The sequence below is a fragment of the Gymnoscopelus microlampas genome (assembly GCF_963454915.1).
Source record: "Gymnoscopelus microlampas genome assembly, chromosome: 12".
Lineage (NCBI taxonomy): Eukaryota > Metazoa > Chordata > Actinopteri > Myctophiformes > Myctophidae > Gymnoscopelus > Gymnoscopelus microlampas.
In genome coordinates, this window is record NC_139949.1 from 45,053,332 (window position 1) to 45,073,643 (window position 20,312).

Consider the following 20,312-nt stretch of genomic DNA (forward strand, 5'->3'; position numbering starts at 1 on the left):
TCCACTTCTAAAACTTATTGTAACATAGACAGGATTCAACATGGAAAGGATTCAGAAAATAAAAATAAAAATCATAAAGTGTATCTTTTGGAACACTTTATATGAAACATGTATAATGCATGATGGATACCTCAGTAAAGCATTGCAAAGCAACCATAAAGAATTATGAGTTTGCTATAAGCCTGCATAATGCCATCATAAGGCATTATACGTTTGATTATAAAACTTTATATGTCACGTATATCCCAGTAGCTCATAATCATTCGAGCCAGTTTGCATGAAAGGTTGTAAAACCGTATAAACATCAAACACACCCACACAACAACTGTTGAAGATGGGACGGTCGAAAACATTCTGTTCAAAACGTTTTCGACCACCTGGCCTTCATTAGTGTGTACTAATGTTGGTTTGCATTCCCTAAGGAGGATGGGTACCTTTCACCTTGCACATTGCCAAGTTTCACATGGCAAGTTGACAAGTTTCACGTGGCAAAGTCCAAGTAACCCGTCCTAACCAACATGTACACCTGGATGAAGGCCGGATGTTCTGTGGCATGGCGAATGAACAATTAATTTAAGTGCGCAATCCTTTCTTTACATAAATGTAGTGTAGCGTATATTGAAATATGAATCTGAAACACGTAGTATGGCTTTTCAGATGGCCTGGAGAAGCGTTCTTTCGCTCGTCTGACGGCTCATGAGGGGTGCCTCACACTTCTGACGGCATTCCCATGTGGATCTCGAGATCCACATTGATTTATATTCAGTCTGTTCTGTTCCGATCTATTCGTCCATTTCAACCTATCTGTCCCCCTTTCTCCATTCTTAATTCTTTGCACTTGTTGATTCTGATTCTCTCATGTTTCAGTCACCAGCCATGGACGCCGTGGAAAAGATCCTTACCATAGCTAGTTCAATCTACAGTCTCTGTGAGAAGGTCAAGGGCAACAAGAAAGAGTGCCAGGATCTGGCCCAGCGCGTGAAAAGCTGGGAGCCACACATTCTGAAAATCAAGGGAAAGGGAGCTGGTAACATCTCAAAAAATGTGAACATCGTCCTCTGCGATCTCACGAGCATACTGGAAGAAGCTGAAGAGCTTGTCAGGAAATACTCCAATGATAATTTAGTGAAGCGTCTAATGAAGGTCAACAAGCACGGAGAGGACTTTGATGATCTGAATGGAAAACTAGACGAAGTATTCCAGAGGATGTCCACGGCTCTGCACCTGGAAACCCAGGATAAGATTGAAGGTCATTTTACTTTTGTGCATTATGTTTTTGCAAGGTTTGTGTGTGTGTGTGTGTGTGTGTGTGTGTGTGTGTGTGTGTGTGTGTGTGTGTGTGTGTGTGTGTGTGTGTGTGTGCGCGCGCGCTACATAAAGACATCTACATCTCTTTCAACAGAATTGGCAAGAGATGGAAAAGCAAAGGGTCCCTCAAAAGGTCCCTCAAAAGGTCCCTCAGAGCAGGTAAAGTGTTTTAACCTTTTTCCGACAGACAGCTTTCAGATCACACACACCTACAACTACCCTAAAACTGTAGGCTACTATGTCTGTATCTGATCTCATCGCTCAACAATGGCTCAGCATCTCTTCTGCTTTGCTTTTTTCCATCCTCAAATACTGCACATTGTAAAATAAATGTGAGCTCATGTTATGCCAATTACAACTTACGTGAAGGTCCCTTCTCTTGATTTTCACAACTGTAGTCCTTTAAAAAACATTTACGCAATGTCTAACAGTGGCCAAAAACATCTCAGGTGGTGGGTTTCAGGTTGAATGTTGTCCAATAGCACTTAGGCATGATATGATTGAATAAACATATAATGTGTTCAACAGGATGCTGTTGACAGCTCAACTGGAAATACAGATGCAGATAAAGGTGAGCTTTTTAGAGTGTGCTATGTACACACACACACACACACACACACACACACACACACACACACACACACACACACACACACACACACACACACACACACACACACACACACACACACACACACACACACACACCTTCCTTTTTAATTGATTATAATATGTCAACTACTCTCTTTTTCTCTTGCAAACAGCACATTTTGTGATGCAGAAGAGGTCACAGGTGATTCAAGACGCTGCCCATGTCATGGCCATAGTAGATAGTCTACAAGACAAGAACATGATCCATCCTGAGTTCTATGCCGCGATTGAGGCAGAGAGAACAGACGTTATCCAGATGAGGAAACTGTATCAAAAGGTGATACAGCCAGGAGGAACAGACGTCCGAGCAGCGTTTTATGATGCCCTTAAAGAACACCTACCTAACCTGTTGAAGAAGCTTGGTAAGATCAGGTGTACTACTAAATTACTTTTACGACATAGAAGAACCCATTATTTACAAACCGCCAGTGTTACCACTAAATACCATTAGTGCCAAACGAGCCTCTGCACACACTTCGGAGCGGATTTTTCTGAATCTAGGCATTGCCTCAAGACTCACATTATTTACAAATTATTGACACTGTGCTATTACCTCTACACCACCAGTTCCATCAAACGTTTTGCATCTAATGCCATATCTAAACTGAGCCATCAGTGAGATAAGCATTTGATTATTCCATGACTAATGGACTAATCGGTGCCCTCAGAGCGTTTTTCAGTTAATAAACTCCACTCTGTGTCAGATATGGTGCACCCCCATTTTTACAGACTATAATATATTGGACAACATATCGTACATAAACATAGACCATTTTGCCATACATTGCTTCATTATCAGATTTGGCCTATGTTTACTTTCTTGCGTAGACATTAAAGTGTAAACCTGAACCATTTTATTTCTTCAAGATACATTTTGACATTAAAATGCGGTACTTTTTTTCCCCCGGGCATCTTAAAATCCAGCTTAATGGCTCATTTCAGTAGTCAATAACTTCATTGAAACAAATGGTGCCATGGTTTTCACAATGCCTACCAAGTTTAAAGTCTCACAAAATGTTTTTACCCCCCCCCCCCTCCCTTTTCAAAATGAATGGTCAATGTGGCCAAAGTGAAAAGACATATGACACACAGTGATGCCAGTAAGGCCCTTTAATGCCCCAATTGTATCTGTATAACTGTAAAGGACTTGGTATTCGATTGTGCAATATAAATGAACAAGTAGAAAACAGCTCGCTTGACAAACACCGAATATGGAACTAAGACAAAACAAACCATATTTTAAGAAGTTTCTGATTCTCTTTGTATGGTCTGTCTGTATGTCTGTCTGTCTGACTCTCTCTCTCTCTCTCTCTCTCTCTCTCTCACTTGCAGGTGATTCTAAATAAATTAAACTAGAGAAAAGCGGCTTTCGGGCATTTGCCTCTTCTTACCCTGACCGTCCCCGCCCAGGACCTGTACCCCCTGACACTGCCCGGCCCTCTTCCAGCAGCTTTCCCCATCACCTTTGAGTGTAATCTTCTACAGTATAATGATGTCATTGTCATTTTATTGTCATTTTATTTCTGAAAAGTTTAAATCCTAACCTGTGTTATGATCTAAAAGGAGATGTGTCTGACTCTTGGGTCTTGTGAAATCAGCCATGGGTGTAAAAGCCACGTCTAACATATTTCTATTATATAATCTTTGTTTAATTTCTTAACTTTTTTGTCTAATTTTTATGAACCTTTAGTATGTATTCAAATATCTAAAATAAAAGTATAATACTGTCTTTGTCACTAATTTCTATGTCTTATTGCAGTTTGTTACACATTCATAGCAATACAATACTAGGTGTGTGTGTTTAAGATTCTGAAAGGTTAACTAGCTCTGAAATACCATTCCTGTAGTAACAATTTCCTTACTGCTAAAACCAATTCTGACCACTACAACCAATGGACACTATGGATCCATTTGGTCCCATTTCTACACTTCGCAGAGTTAAATTAACATAGTGTATTACCACCATAACATACAATACCAAACTTGATTTTATTTATTAAAATCTTAATTACAAACTCATGAAAATATCTGCATGGTGATAAACTCACAAAGACGTTTCAGAACTTCCTTCATTTGAACTTTAACTCAAAAAATTACTTTGCTTTCTCACAGGCATGTAGAGTTCCAGAGAGGAACAAATAGTCTCTGACTCTAACACATTAACGCATCATTTGTCTGGAATGGAATGCACTCAAACTTGTAGTCATTTGTCACTAACGTCTTACAACAGCAAGTGCTAGGTCATCTGTTAGAGGTCCTTCATATAAGTATAGTGGAATGGGAGTGTCAAATGTGAAAATGCATTGTAGCTGAATTACTTTGTAAATATATTGCACTATGGATGAGGCACTAAACTATAGCACACTGCTACTGTAGATTGAAGTGAAATTGTGAAAAAAAATTGAGCTTTTTGAGTGAAATGTATTTGAACATAGAGGCAAGTAGTGTTTGAGAATCTCTCATCCTGAGTTTATAGTTAAAGGATTCCTTTTAACTGCAAAAAGTTAAAACAGCATAAAAAACATCCTTAATTAAAAATTAATGGTTTCATAAGGAATGCTGCATTGCAAAGTCACTACTACCTGCATAGTGATATGCAAGTAGCTCTAACAGTCATAACTAGTCACAGCATTACTTGAATTATTTTTGTTACTTTAAGAACAACAAAAAGAATTGTATGCCATAAAATAGTAGCACTGTTAATGTTAAAACATATTTAAAAAGCTCCTTTTGATAGAATACAACCTGAGTTAACAGGTTATACCGCACACAATAAAGTTCCATAGATATAAGGCATCACATTGGATAGAATTATCCAATGAACACATTTCCAACATAGCTTCATTTAATTTGCTCAGCAGCAGATTTGAACTGAAAACGCATGTGAAGGTGTCATGTGTTTCCAGTTTAAACCTCCTGCCATGCCAGGATCAAACCATCCTTTTTTTTTTTTAACAAACTTGACTAAGTTTGTTGGAAAAAAAATAATATTGCCAATCAAACAAAGCAACAGTTATGCACAGATCCTACAATGCCTGTAAGCTTTTAGGTCCTGAGAATGTCTTGTCTATCATATCATGATGTGATAATCTGGATATTTTACAGTCTGATTTATCAAGAGCAATTAAGTAAGTAAGCCTTGTCAAACCCTGAGGCCCATAGGGCAGGTTTCTTTAGCGTGAGGCAGCTTGATGTACAAGTACACCCCCTGGACATGACGCTAGTACAGTATGTCGCACCCCAATCCGACACTTGATGCTGAGTGCCAAGCAGGGGGGCACTGGGTCCCATTATTAGTCTTTGGTATGACCCGGCCAGGGATCAAACCCCGACTTCCCAGTCTCAGGGCGGACACTCTAACCACAAGGCCACTGAGCTGGTGTTTTATTTTAGTTATTTATCAATACTACAACCCACAATTCAGCTGATTTGAGGTAAATGAACTCTGGAATGACCTGCCTGGGATACTAGGGTGGTAAAACCAGTTACATCTTTTAAATCACTTCTCAAAACACATTTTGATGGAGTAGCTTTTCATTCATCGATTCTCTGATTACTACTGGTATTTATTGTAGTATTTATTTACAGCCTTATATTGACTGTGTTTTACATTTAAAATTGTATTTTTAGTTGAGCTGTGTAAAGTAGGAGTGCATAACTATTATAGCCTAATGATGCTGTCTGGTTGTATGTCTTTCTGTCTGTGTACATATGAGAGATTAAGACCTGCACTGTCTGCTCTGTTCTTTGGTTGCCTACTACTGACCCCTACTGTCATTGTGGCATGTGCACATGGATTACTACTGGGATGTACAGCAGGGGTTTTCTTCTCTTCTCAAACCTTTTCATGTCACGCTCACAGACCCCTAAATGAATATGTATTTGGCCACAGACTCCCATCTGAAAACATGCTGTGCCAGTACAATGCATAGCATTGTACAATGTATTGTTAAAATGTTTCAAAATAGCCGATGCATATAGAGTTAAGTGGTTGAACTGATTTTGATGCTGTTTTAACTATTGCTTTTGTTGGGGACTCCCTGGAACCCCCAAGGACACCTGATGGTCCCCGAACCACTGTACTCATAGGCGCCCTGCCGATTCTGGCGGCCGGCTGATTCTTTACCTTTTAAAAACAAATTGTACAATGTACAATTATTTTTTTAAATTATATTATGTTTTAGTGGTAAGTATATATATATATATATATATATATATATATATATATATATAAAGAAATAAGGGTGGCTGGTAAGTGTAACAGAAGATTATGTAGCCTACAAGGCGAACTTTTTTCAGTTAACAGCCATGGTATAATCCCATTAAGTAAACAACATACAGTAATGTGAGAAGCAAGCAGCACCAGGGAGCACTGACACAGTCTACCAAACGTCCCCAGAGGCAAACATGGTACTGTATGTGAAATCATGTCAATTACATCAAAGCATTTTGTTTTTAAGAGTGGGTACATGAGAAGCCTGTAGGCCTATGCTTTAGAAAATAAGGTAAAGTACTGTATACATGATTTGAACATCCTTGAACATTTGACATTTAAGGCCTAATTTCAACTATTACTGTACAACTTGTGTATGTCATTATGGCATAAACAATAAGTTGAAGGGTAAATTTAGCAGGTTCAAATCATGCATACTTTACATTACATACATTTTCCAAAGCATTATTATTTCATGTTCAATTTGTTATTAGAAGAATCTATCTATATATACAATTTGAATCCTGCGCCATGTCGGTTGTCCGTATGCGACGCCAGTGTGACGGTGTGACGTAATCTGACATCACGATGACAACGCCAGTGTGACGTAATCTCACGACAGCATGACATCACATGACATCACATCCTACCTATAAATTCTAGGATGCCGTCAGATCGCACCAGTTCGACGGCTTCCATAGTGGGTTTTGGTCATTGGAGAGGTGATGCACGTCACCTCTTTCTGAAGTGGGTACTTTCAAAGCCTGCCGTGGATTTAGGAGAGCACAAAACTCTCTCTCACACTGTGAGGTGCCTGTAAGGTGGCACTGCAAAGTGAACGACGCGTCACGCTAGACGTTCGGGCCGCGTAGCGGCCCGAACTTCTAGTATAATACATTTCTTTAAATGGTGGCAATGTGTTACCTAATTTGTGGCTTTGTCAATTATTCATCACTGGGGGAAAAAAGAGAAAATTATGGATTTGTCACATTCACAAAGCAGTGGTTTATGTAGCCTGCTTCATTCTAACCTTGGTTGTTAGCTATGAATACATAACAGGACTAAGGGCCTCAACTACACAAATCATAACATATCTAAGAATATATTTCTATGACAAATAGAATATTCTGTAGAGAACATGTTTGTGGGCCTCCTCCACCACAGAGATCAACATACTGTAGGGCAAGGATTTGTTGAAGCTGGATTGGGACAAAGACGTAAATGCCTTGACCGGCCCACTTCTGAAGTGCAAAATAGTCCTTAACAGACTCCTATATTGCATTATTGTGCACACAGCCTCTGGGTGAGTTTTATGACTACGCAAGGGGTATCTGAGTTCATACTCTGCCAAACACTGTACTTTCCTTGCCACAAATGACTTGTCCCAACCTGTGTGTTTGCACAATCTATGTAAAGCACTTTGGATAAAAGCGCTATATAAATGCACTATTTACCATTTACCATAATTACAGATTGATATCTTGATATCTGTGGATATTTGGACATGTTCTGTGATGAACATACTGTAGCTACATTCCTCTACTCGCCACATGACCCAAACTGGTTGGTTGTGTGTGATTTATCAGTATTATATCAAGATATCACGAAATTACCTACCTGGGCTCTATCTTGGAGGCTGACCTCTCTGGTGACAAAAATGCTGAAAAAACGATCAAAACGGTCCACAAAAAAACACGCTATTTGCGGAGTATTGATCGTAAAGTCAGTAAGAAGACTCTGAAGACTCTTGCAGTGGCCCTCATACAAGGTCATTACGATTATGCATGTACTTCATGGTATCACAACACCACCAAGGCCTTAAAAACAAGGCTCCAAACATCCCAAAACAAACTTGTAAGGCTACTTCTTGGCCTCAACTACAAAATCCATCTAACCCCTGATCATTTTGATAGGATTGGATGGCTTAGGGTTGCGGACAGAGTACAGCAACTTGCTATGGGCCTGGTCTTCAAGATATATCACAACATTGGGATCCCCCTGTATTTGTCAAAATACTTCCAAAATGTTAATGATGTCCACGATCACAATACCAGAGGCAGCTCCACAAACCTTGTCCAACCCTTTTTTGGCTCAACAAAGGGAAGTAACTCGTTCTCATGCTATTCATCAAAAATGTGGAACGCCCTACCAAAAGGAGTAAAGGAGTGTAAAACCCTACTCTCTTTCAAAACAGCCCTAAAGATACACCTTCAGGAGGCTGCAATTGGAAAATGGCCCCTGTCTAAGTCCTAACCTAACCTACCCCCCTACCCCCCCCCCCTCTCTCCTTCTCCTTTTGTACATATTTCTCACTCTTCATACCAGTAACCTGTAAACTGATTGTATGACATTCTATAGTAGTTGTGTATATCTGTCTGTCTCTTATATGTCATCATGATTTGTGTGCATGGGGAACTCATTTGAAACAAGCTCAGTGCTTTTATGAGTCTTCCAGTTTAGTAGACCTTGTATTGTGAATTTGTACTTCCATGTACTGTTGTTCTCATGTCTTACTAAATAAAGTACATCAATCAATCAATCAATATCATTCCAAAATACAGTAATGTTAAAGAACAGTGAGGGAAGGGCTTCCAAACTGGCCCAGAACTATGAAAGAATATAAAGGAAGCTTCTGAATGCAGCAAACAAGTAAGGGTATACAAATGGACCCATAAGGGTCCATTTGGTTCCATATGTAAACTTTCAGAGTTACAGTCCCATGTCCATTTGGTTCCTAACTATCAAGTTAACCCACCTTAGCTATCAATCTATTTAGCTGGGGACCCTTGGATCACCCACAATGACCCCACATTGAAAACCAGTGATCTGAGCATTATCTCTGGTTTGTCCCCAGACAAAATTAACTGATTAATTTCTATTTCACCAGCTATTAGAGCCCAATGAGAGAATGTATACGAATTTAAAATAATTTATATTCAGATTATAGGTTTCACTCTCTCTCCACCTACTGTACAGTATACAGTTGTTGCATGCTGTACTAAATCTAATCTATCAAGAAAAATAATTTCTTTTTCGGCGTCACTGGCACAACATATTCCAGTCCACAGGCTTATAAGTATCAATTTGGGGGTTTCCTTTACATGGAAATGTTTGAGAACAACTGATCTACAGTAAAAAACTTCACCTGCATTAAATTTACTGTATGTCTATACTGGATACATTTATCATTATAGTAATAATGTACAAGGTACAAGGTGCATCATCAGGGCATCAAAACAATAATGTTTTATTTCCATGTTCAATTTATTATTACAAAAATATAATACATATCTTTTAAGGTGGCAATGTGTCACCTAATGTGTGACTTCGTCAAGTATTTATCACTGGAAAAAAAGAGAAATGATGGATGTGTCAGTGTGACACATTCACAAAGCAGTGGTTTATGTAGCCTACTTCATTCGAACCTTGGTTGTGTTAGCTATCTAACTATATAAATGGCGACCAACTTCCGCACCCTCGGTGTCCACACCCCACAGCTCTGTTATCGACTAAACAACGCACCGCCAGACCACATGTCGCCAACTGACTCGCCACGCCGGCCGCGCTGAATTTACGCCTCGCGTAGGGGACATCTCACTGCTCAGTACACCTTTTCCACCGCGCAACATAATTAATTCTACTCACCAAATGTCGGACAAATCGGAAGGGGAGCCAGCTTCGTACCGTTTACCGTGCGCACGACCTCATCACCACAACAGCACGCAGCCGCTGCGGGGGTTTTTTCCTTTTTTTCCAAACTTTTTTTTTGGTCACCATTTTCTCCAGGCACCATTTCTGGTGTAACGTGCGGCAGCATGCGCTGGGTTGCCACGTTTGTGCGGAAGCATGCGCTGGGTTGCCAGGTTTGCACAGCCAGCACCAGAAACAAGCAACCACCTTCATGACAAAAAAAAAAATGTTCCAGGGGTGTCCCCGCGCGTCCCAACACTCCACAGGGGGTCAGTGGACCATCAGGGGGTCCGCGGACCCCCTGTGGACCCCCTGAAACATAACAAATATTATTTCTTCAAATTTTTTCCTTTTTCAAAAAAAATTCTCCACAGTTTTACTCCGGCGATTTGGGTCCCCCAATATACACACGGCCACGCTGCGCCCCCTGCGCGGCTGGGGTTGAGGGGGGCGTAGCCCCCCGAAACTCTAGTTGCCCATATTTCTTTGCCCCTATAGCTTTATTGATTTTCTTGTCATGTCCACCTCTTCTTACCCTGTGGTTTTTAAATGCTGTGTGGTAAACTTTCTTTTTTGCTGATTTGTACATTTACAATTGTGTACTACCACATATTGATTGTTTGATCATAGGTGCAGGCACATTTACACTGTGTATTCTTTGCTTTGTTTTGTTGTTATGAAGTGTACAGAGTTGCAATATATATTTAAACAAACTGAACTGAATTGACTAATTTATTTCTAAGACAAATATAATATTCTGTACAGAAAACGTTTGCGGATCTGCTTCATTTGTTTGATTTATTTTTATATATAATTCTCAATGACTGTAAAGTCTGTGAATAGAGACAATCCAGCCCTCAAAATCCACCCCCAGGTTGCCCATGGAATACGTCGTTGGTCAGAATCAGAATGAAGAATAGAATCTGTATTATTTGTCACACAGGTGTAAAGCAGTGGGTAATATATATATATATATATATATATTATTATTTTTTACATACAGATAGCATATGTGAAAGCCGATATATACATGATAATTAGGACGTTAGCATCATATGCAGGTGTCTACATGTTCTTTTGAAACATCATATGCATAAGTGAAGGACCTCACGGCATGCCATGTGGTTTTCTCTCCTCTTAGGGCTGGACTGGGATAAAAATTCACACATTTCATTTCAGAATTACATTTCAGCATTTATTCATTCATTAACAGGGTTAACAGACTCCTGTATGTTAAATATCTGTTTCCATTCCAATGTATCCCAATTTTTATCAATAATACCTTCTTTAAGAATTTAGATAAAATAATTTATAAGTTCATTTGGGACAAGAAACAACCCAGAATAAGGAAGGACTTCTTAGAGGCCTAAATCAGAGGGTGGAATGGGATTACCTAATTTTAAACTCTATTATTGGGCATGTAATTTGCTTGCACTCTCTTCCTGGCTCCAAGATCAATTGCTCACCTGGGCATTTATTGAAGGTCGATGTTGCCCCCCAACTTCGTTGCCCGCTTTACTCTTTTCGTTTGTTGTTGTTTTCTTTTATGTGTGTTGTCTGTTTTGTTACTGTTTTGTTTTGCTGTTTTATACCTTATTCAATTCATATTTTTTTCTTACTTGATATTTGTCTATCCTGTTACTTAATCATTTTGACTTTTTGGAGATACTCTGTTTACTTGCTTCAGTAATTACTGTATTACCTGTGAGTATGTAAAAAAACACAAATTAATAAACAAAACGTTTAAAAAATAAAAGAAACTCTGATCAAAGGAGGAGGTATTTCTATTATTTATAATTCTCTCTTGTATTTAGACAACAATACCTCCTTGGATCATTTAAAAACAGCTTGGGAAAAATATCTAGGAATATCTATCACTGATGAAGAATGGTCTATATCCCAAAAACTAGTACATTCCTTCTTCCACTGACAGCAGTACTGGGAGTCAAAGGGCCTACGGTCAAACTGACTAGTGTTCAGTATAACATGGTAACATTTGTGACTCTACTGGCTTGCAGACTGATATTGTTGAATTGGAAGCAAGTGCAGGCTCCAACCCATACTGCACTTATGAAAGATGTAATGCTCTATTTGCAATTGGAAAAGATAAAGTTTGAATTGAGAGGGTGTGAAGACAAATTTTGACTGGCAACCATTCATCGATGCAATATATAATGCATTTTTGCATTATATATTTTTCTTTAATTAATTTGATTATCCCTGAGTTTTGTTTTTTTTGCACTGAGATTTATGTACATTTATGTGCAGTACAATGTATCTGCCTGAATGCATAATGTTTTTGATTTTTTGATTTTTTTTTTTCCGAATCCACACACACGCTGCCTGTAGGCAGCTATAGCTGCGGTGTCAACGCTCCGCAACACGACACCGCAGCAATGGCTGCCTACAGGCAGCTACAGGCTACAAAGTATTTTAAAAAAAACAGACTCCTACAGTATATTGCATTATTGTGCACACAGCCCCTGGGTGAGTTTTATGACTCCACAAGGGGTATCTGAGTTCATACTCTGCCAAACACTGTACTTTCCTTGCCACAAATGACTTGTCCCAACCTGTGTGTTTGTGTTCTTATATGGTATGTGTTGTGTGTCTACGGCCCAGTTAAAAACCGGTCCATAATTACAGATTTATACCTGTGGATGTTTGGACATGTTCTATGATGAAGTTGTAGTTGTAAATACAACAAACTATTCACATCCAACACAAAGGTTTTTGCTAGAAAAAAATATACCCTTTGCCATGCACTTATTGATTGCCATGCATATAGGCTCACATGTAAACTTTTAGTCATTCATATTTATTTATGTTATTCACATTTTTATTTTTATGCTATTCATAACACATATTGGTCAAGGTGTGCTGTCACAATGTTTCCGCATTACATCTGCATGTTTTTATAGTGTGTGCGTGTCCGCGAGTTTTGCGCACATGCGCGAAAATGCACGTGCAGGTGAATGCGCATGCATGTGCGCTCCCCCACTTCTAAAAGTAGCACTACAACACTGCACACACACACTCACATTGGATATGTTATCCAATCAATTCTTGTTTGCTATTATTTACTGCATGTCTATACTGGATACATATAACATTACACACACCTAGTACAAGGTGCATCATCAGGGCATCAAAACAACAATGTTTTATTCCCATGTTCAATTTGTTATTACAAATATATAATACATTTATTTAAATTGTGGCAATGTGTTACCTAATTTGTGACTTTGTCAATTATTCATCACTGGGGGAAAAAAGAGAAAATGATGGATCTGTCACATTCACAAAGCAGTGGTTTATGTAGCCTGCTTCATTCTAACCTTGGGTGTGTTATCTATGGATACATAACAGGGCTAAGGGCCTCAACTACACAAATCATAACATATCTAAGAATATATTTCTATGACATATAGAATATTCTGTAAAGAAAATGTCTGTGGACCTCCTCCACCACAGAGATCAACATACTGTAAGGCAAGGATTTGCTGAAGCTGGATTGGGACAAAGACTCAGCCCTGGCACGTAATGCCTTGACCAGCCCACTTCTGAAGTGCAAAATAGTAGCTCCATTAAGGTTATTTTAACCCATTGTGTTCCTCAGTCATCACATTTCATTTCAAAATTACATTTCACCATTTATTTGTTAATTAACAGGGTTAATTAACAAATAAATGGGCTTCGCTACGTTCGGCGGACTTTTTTTTCTCTCTTCGCTTATCAGTCTGGAAAGCCTCCCATCTCCAAGGGAGGCGGGACATGGCATACGGCTGGAATCGTGCCGTGGCTTCTGATTGGTCTGTGGTGCGGGGCGGGACAAAAAAAACGGTGTGATCGTTGTGATTCGTCATTCGTTTGAACAACATCCAATCAGCAACGACGTTGCCTAACGTAACATATGGAGTTCCAGTGTAGTTCTGCAAAACGAGTCAATAGGAGGCTTTCCAGACTGAGAAGCGAAGAGAGAAAAAAAAGTCTGCCGAACGTAGCGAAGCAGGCTGGATCCCAGGCTAGCATTATTGTGCACGCAGCCTCTGGGTGAGTTTTATGACTACGCAAGGGGTATCTGAGTTCATACTCTGCCAAACACACAGGTTGGGACAAGTCATTTGTGGCAAGGAAAGTACAGTGTTTGGCAGAGTTTGAACTCAGATACCTTCAATTCAGATATCAATCTGTAATTTACCATAATTACAGATTGATATCTGTGGATATTTGGACATGTTCTGTGATGAACATACTGTAGCCTACATTCCTCTACTCGCCACATGACCCAAACTGGTTGGTTGTGTGTGATTTATCAGTATTATATCAAGATGTCATTCCAAAATACAGTAATGTTAAAGAACAGTGAGGGAAGGGCTTCCAAACTGGCCCAGAGCTATGAAAGAATATAAAGGAAGCTTCTGAATGCAGCAAACAAGTAAGGGTGTACAAATGGACCCATAAGGGTCCATTTGGTTCCATATGTACACTTTCAGAGTTACAGTCCCATGTCCATTTGGTTCCTAACTATCAAGTTAACCCACCTTAACTATCAATCTATTTAGCTGAGGACCCTTGGATCACCCACAATGACCCCACATTGAAAACCAGTGATCTGAGCATTCTCTCTGGTTTGTAAACAAGTGGTTCTCAATGTGGGGTCTAGGGATCCCGCAGGGGTCCTTGAGGGGGCTCCAGGGTGTCCCCAGACAAAATTAACTGATTAATTTCACAACATTTCACCAGCTATTAGAGCCCAATGAGAGAATGTACTGTATAAGAATTTATGTTCAGATTATAGGTTTCACTCTCTCTCCACCTACTGTACAGTAGTTGTTGCATGCTGTACTAAATCTAATCTATCAACAAAAATAATTTATTTTTCAGCGTCACTGGCACAACATATTTCCACATATGAGTCCACAGGCTTATAAGTATCAATGTGGGGGTCCTTTACATGGAAATGTTTGAGAACAACTGATCTACAGTAAACAACTTCACCTTCACAACTTCACCTTCATTAAATTTACTGTATGTCTATACTGCATACCTATATAGGCATTACATTTAGTTTGACTCGGTTACACAGATACATTTTGTGAAAATAGCCAAACTACAAGCTCTCGCATTGACTTCTTTTAAAAATATATATATTTAGAGTAGCCAATTATTTTTACCCCTATTATTTTATGTCCTATGATGGATGGACAGAAGCAGGAAGGTGTGTAGTGTACCTGTATCTTGCTGAAGAAGATTTTAACCCACATGCTGTCACTGCGAATGATCCCGGGGCTGAGCTCAGCACCTTTCCTTTTGGCCGTAAGGTTGAGGAGCCAGCGCTTCCACAGGCTGTTAGCTTGGCTGAAGATCTGTGGAGAAAACATCAAATAGATGAATTGGTACGGCTCCCAGACTTCACTTGCAGGAGAGGGGGGGGGGTTGGTATGAAATACCATGGAATTATATTACCTACTATCCTATTAGAGTACTTCCTCCTACATTATAAGGAATATGATTTATTTTCATTTGGTGCTGTCAATAAGTTTGTGTCACATTGATCAACGGTGGGATGAAACGCTCGTAATAAACAAATGGCTGAGGATTCTCACCACTGCTTTGTTTCCTGTTTTATCGTTCAGTAAATACTGTATGACGCAAATCATCCTATTCCAGTTGCTCAATTGCTGTATTGAATTGTTGTACGAGTCTAAAAACAGCAGATTATGCAAACATAATTTGTTGTACACAAGCATGCACATACATATGCATATAGTATAGTGACAGCATTTATCTCCCTCCCCTTTCTGTCTTGCTTCAGTGAAAGGGCAAGTTTTGGGGGCTAGTCTGGGTACCTAGGAAAAGGTTCATTTAGTCTTGCAAAAAGCAAAAAGAGCTAGCAAATCCACCAGAAGGTACAGGACAAACAATAGTAGGTAAAAAGACAGAGTAGAATGTGACTTGCTCTCGGTCAGTTTATTAATTGACTGGGGAATTTATTTTCATCTTGCCACCATGAAACTAAATTATTTGCATACTTTATTAGATAGATGACTTTAGAAAGACAGCAAGCTGATTGTAGAGAGAGGGAAAGACGTGTAATACATGGCCCCGGTTAGAATCGAACCAACCGTAATAGTGATTAGATATCAGGAAAAGCCCTTCCTCTGTCTGCTCCACCCACCTTGACATACATGCGGTTGAGCAGTCGTGGAACCACGGGGAAGATGGTAGGCCGCAGGGCTTTAATGTCGTCTGAGAGGAAACGGATGTCACCCTGATAGAGACCAATGCGCCCTCCATGGCAGTACACAACAGACTGTAGAAGAACACAATACAATGAAATCAGTGAAAGATTTCATCTGACCCATGTTCAACTGCTGTGCACATGGAAACCATCTCCACTTTGGTCTTAAAGTTCTCGTTTGAGTATTTGCTACTACCACCAAGATCTGCACCACATACTATAGCCTATTCGATGCATTACCTAGTGTTACCTTGCTTACTGTACATCGCTCTGGATTAAGTCTGCTAAATGCTTAAATTGTCTAAATGCCTACTGTAATATTGTTTAACCACTTACAGCAAACAAACAGCACTCTGTAACTTTCATGCCGTACTGAGGATTCAAACATGGGTACCTCACACAAGCGCTGACATTTTTACCACTAAGCCAATAGAGTATGCCTGCCAGAGAAATTGAATTTAGACCTTCAGGTACCACTTCTCAACCACTAGTGGTCATACCGAACGTGTGATAATGAACTTGAATTTGAAGTTGAAGAAAATAAGCAGATTGTGACTCCATTTGTGTTGGAGGAGGAGACATGTAGTTGTCTACACCCTCCACAAGAATAACAGAATGGGTCAACAGTGACAGACACTATACACATGGGGGCCTGGAGTCAAAACAGAAGGCACACATCAGCAGCGTTCTACGTTTGAATACATGCATGTAATAACATGCACATTATACTACTAGTTGTAAGCAGAGCCAGCTGCTAAATGTCGATAAAATAATAATAATTAAAAAACAATCAGAGTGAAGAGGAAGACGGCTGACAAAACGTCGGTCACCCCTGTGATGAAATAAAACGTAATACGCCAGGTTGAAAAGTGTTTTTTCTCACTGCCCAGCTGTAGTAGCTGTTGATTACTGGAACAACACAGACAGACAGACAGACAGCTACGGTGTAAAGGTCATTACACACCGGCAAATATGCGAATATACGCAAAATTCGGACTCGTTCAGAATGATTAAAAGACGCTTTTTCGCTCCATGTAAGCTTGCATTGACTTTATAAGGTTTTTTTTAAAAACGTCTTATTCGTAAAATATACGTAAATTCGCCCCCGGTGTGTTAGGGGCTTAACTCCACTATGTGACGACCCCCCCCCCCCCCCCCCGTGCCGGCCCTGAGCAATTTGGTGCCCTAGACAGGATTTTACCTGGTGCCCCCCCCCCCCCCCCCCAATAGCATATTATTTATTAATAATATAGCCTAAATAAGGCTATTTAGCAAATACAAATAACAAGGACATCATGCAAAATACGAAAGCCAAATTGAAAACAAAATGATTATACTAATAATTATGAATGAATTTGCATTGGCTAAGTAGATAGCATCAAGCATGGTGTTTTATTCTCAATAAGAGTAATCTCCTGTCATGCAGAGAGACAGCGAGAGAAAGAGAGAGAGAGCGCGCTCTGGTCCATAGCGTTAGAAGAACTCTAACGTGGACCAGAGCTGGGCAACCAAATGGAGTTAAAAGACATCTGAAAGTCTTATGTCAAAGAAATGTGACTTACGTGCTATGCTGACAGTATTGTGCATGTCGTTGGCTAGTTGCCATTCACATGGGTGGCTGTTGCATGTGCACGCATGCCCATGTACAGTATACTATGTTATATACTGCAGTGGTTCTCAAACTTGGGTCTGGGGACCCCCAGGGGTCCTTGAGGAGTTACATGACAATAACTCTGGGAGTTTCATAGTATAGGATTTCATAGTATAGATTGGGGTCCCAGATATAGTAAATAGTATCAAATGGGGGTCCGTGGCCTAATGCTTATTAAACGGAGGGTCCTTGAAATTTAAAAGTTTGAGAACCACTGTTATACTGTACTGTACCATTGCAATTAATTAACAGGTTTCTGTTTGGGATGAACGCAGCACTCTTTACATTATCTAGAATTCTAGCAATAAAGGTCTTAATATCTTTAGTTTGAGACACTTGAGGTAACGTGATCACCATCACATACTGCAGCTCATGGAGCTAGCTCAGGGGTTTTCAACTGGAGGTCCGTGGACCACTGGTGGTCCGTGGAGGTATTGCATGTGGTCCCTAATCATGCATTCAGTATTGTAGGAAACTGAAGATTTTCTTTTAAATGCATTTTCATTATTTTTTTCATTTTGGAGAAACGTAGTAACTTTGTATTTGAGGACAGAGGAATTAAAGACATTATCATCATCATCAGTGGTCCTTTGAGGACGCTTCAATTCCAAAAATACTTCAAGCTTAACTACAAAAGAGGATCAGCTCATTGCCATGTCCACAGACTCTGTCAAGAGGCGCATGTATGAAACGCAGTCCCTTGTGAAGTTCTGGATGAGTTGTCAGGCACAATTCCCAAGGCTTGCAGTAAAAGCAAAATGTATTTAACCGTTTGTAACTACGTATCTCTGTGACAGTAGTATTTTCATGCGGGCATACCTGAAAAATATGTTTTTTAACGACAGGAGGGTTTTGCTTACACCTAATCTGACGTTCGTTACCAAGGTGGTGGCCCCGGATCCGGTGGAGTTGTTGTTTGTTAGTTGTTTTTCTAAGCATAGACGACCTTCTGCACCCAAAACGTTCTTTTAAAACGACTTTCAGCCTAGCATCACTATTTGGGTCATGTCATGATATGCCATATTTTTTTTAAATGTTCAATGATGTTGCAAAAAAGGAAGCAAAAATACATGATCTACAATTGGCTATTTTTCAGTAGTTATTTTGTCATACTAGAGGTTCGGGCCACAATGCAGCCCTCACACCTACGTCGCACCACCGATCCAACCTTATTTTATCTCCGGAGTGTATAGTCAAATCCAGCATTCAGCCAATGAATAGCTTTCAGGCTACAGGATCTGGACTATGACGACGATGATGTTTCTTTGTGGGTTGTGATTGTTAAACTTATTTTCAGTGCATAATATAACATGAAGGGCGCTCAAGCCCCTTCGTGCCCACAGTCCTGATGCTTATTTTATGCACATAGTTATTCACTGATGTCTCCCTTCCTCCGGCCCACCACATCCTAAAACCCACCCACCCAACCGCCCACCGAAACTACAACAACAACTAAAAGTCACGCCGGGACATTACCTCGATCAGTCCCTCTAACATGTGAGCCAGGGGAGGAAGGAGATGAGGCAATCATCCTGGTTGGGGAAAATTACTTTCTGTTGGAGACCAGGAGAGAGGGAGAAAGAAAGAGAGACAGAGAGACAGACAGACAGTGAGGACTGTGGTTGCTTTTGACCAATTGCATAAATTGTGTAAGGTAAAAAAGAAAAGACAAAAGAAAACACATACAAATGAAATCTTGTGCCACTTGGATGAACAAGACGGTTCTATGTGAGACACGGGACTTCAGTTAATCACATCTGTCACTTTTAGGAAGCCTGAGAAATCTGCCACGACATTCCCATGTGTCATGGTGCTGGTCCTCCCTTAAGCCAATTTTAATATACAGATTCAAATAAACCAAACTACACTCAGTCAGTAGGCTACTCTCCACAGGATGCTGCATTTCTAAGAAACCAAATTGCTTCACGAGAAATTCTGTCATCCCACAGATCTCCGCCCCCCATTGAAGTGTGTCCCCAGACCCTGAGAAGAAGTGTACTACGCAGTGCAAAAGAATGAGGAATGTTACACCCCAGGGCTGTTGTGCTAGACTACAGTAGTAACAGCCTTTCTCACTAGATACTGATACTGTGGCTTTGGTTAAATGAAAGAGTTGGCAGCAATATGGCATAGATAGTGATACTGGTTAGATCACTGGTTCTCAAAGTGGGATGTGGGGGCCCCCAGGGGTCCTTCAGGGGGTCCCCAGCAAGATGGGGACCAGTTTAGAACTTAGCCATATTTTACTGTTTGTCTATTCGAAAACAGCGGATCTATGAGAGACTATATAACTGCTATTTTCAAAATCTTTTGACAACATGTTGAAAAATCTTATGGGGGTCCTTGGCTGGCACAAAATCTTTTCAAACGGGGGCCCACATGACCCTAGTGCCCAGATGGTTTTAGTGCCCAGTTGTCCCAAGCGCCCAGATTGTTTTGGTGCCCACCTGTCCTGTTACCGAGGCAGAGAGAGAGAGAGAGATTGAGAGAGAGAGAGAGAGAGAGAGAGAGAGAGATGGATGGGGGAGGGGGGGGGAATTATAACTACGCCTCAA

General features: G+C 40.1%; 1 protein-coding gene across 1 annotated transcript; it reads left to right on the plus strand.

Annotated features, from left to right (window-relative positions):
- Positions 1-857: 857 nt before the first annotated feature.
- On the plus strand, positions 858-3,699 carry LOC311056943 (uncharacterized protein). The gene is made up of 5 exons (XM_084073803.1): positions 858-1,249; positions 1,403-1,467; positions 1,837-1,879; positions 2,073-2,321; positions 3,292-3,699. Exons 1-5 carry the CDS (start codon positions 859-861, stop codon positions 3,303-3,305), a joined length of 762 nt encoding a protein of 253 aa, XP_083929929.1. The 5' UTR covers position 858; the 3' UTR covers positions 3,306-3,699.
- Positions 3,700-20,312: the final 16,613 nt, after the last annotated feature.

Bases quoted from the DNA above. Each gene is read 5' to 3' on its own strand.
- LOC311056943 (XM_084073803.1), top strand. From the start codon at position 859: ATGTTTCAGTCACCAGCCATGGACGCCGTGGAAAAGATCCTTACCATA. The intron at 1,250-1,402 runs GTCATTTTACTT...CTCTTTCAACAG, and splicing joins AACCCAGGATAAGATTGAAG to AATTGGCAAGAGATGGAAAA. The intron at 1,468-1,836 runs GTAAAGTGTTTT...TGTGTTCAACAG, and splicing joins CAAAAGGTCCCTCAGAGCAG to GATGCTGTTGACAGCTCAAC.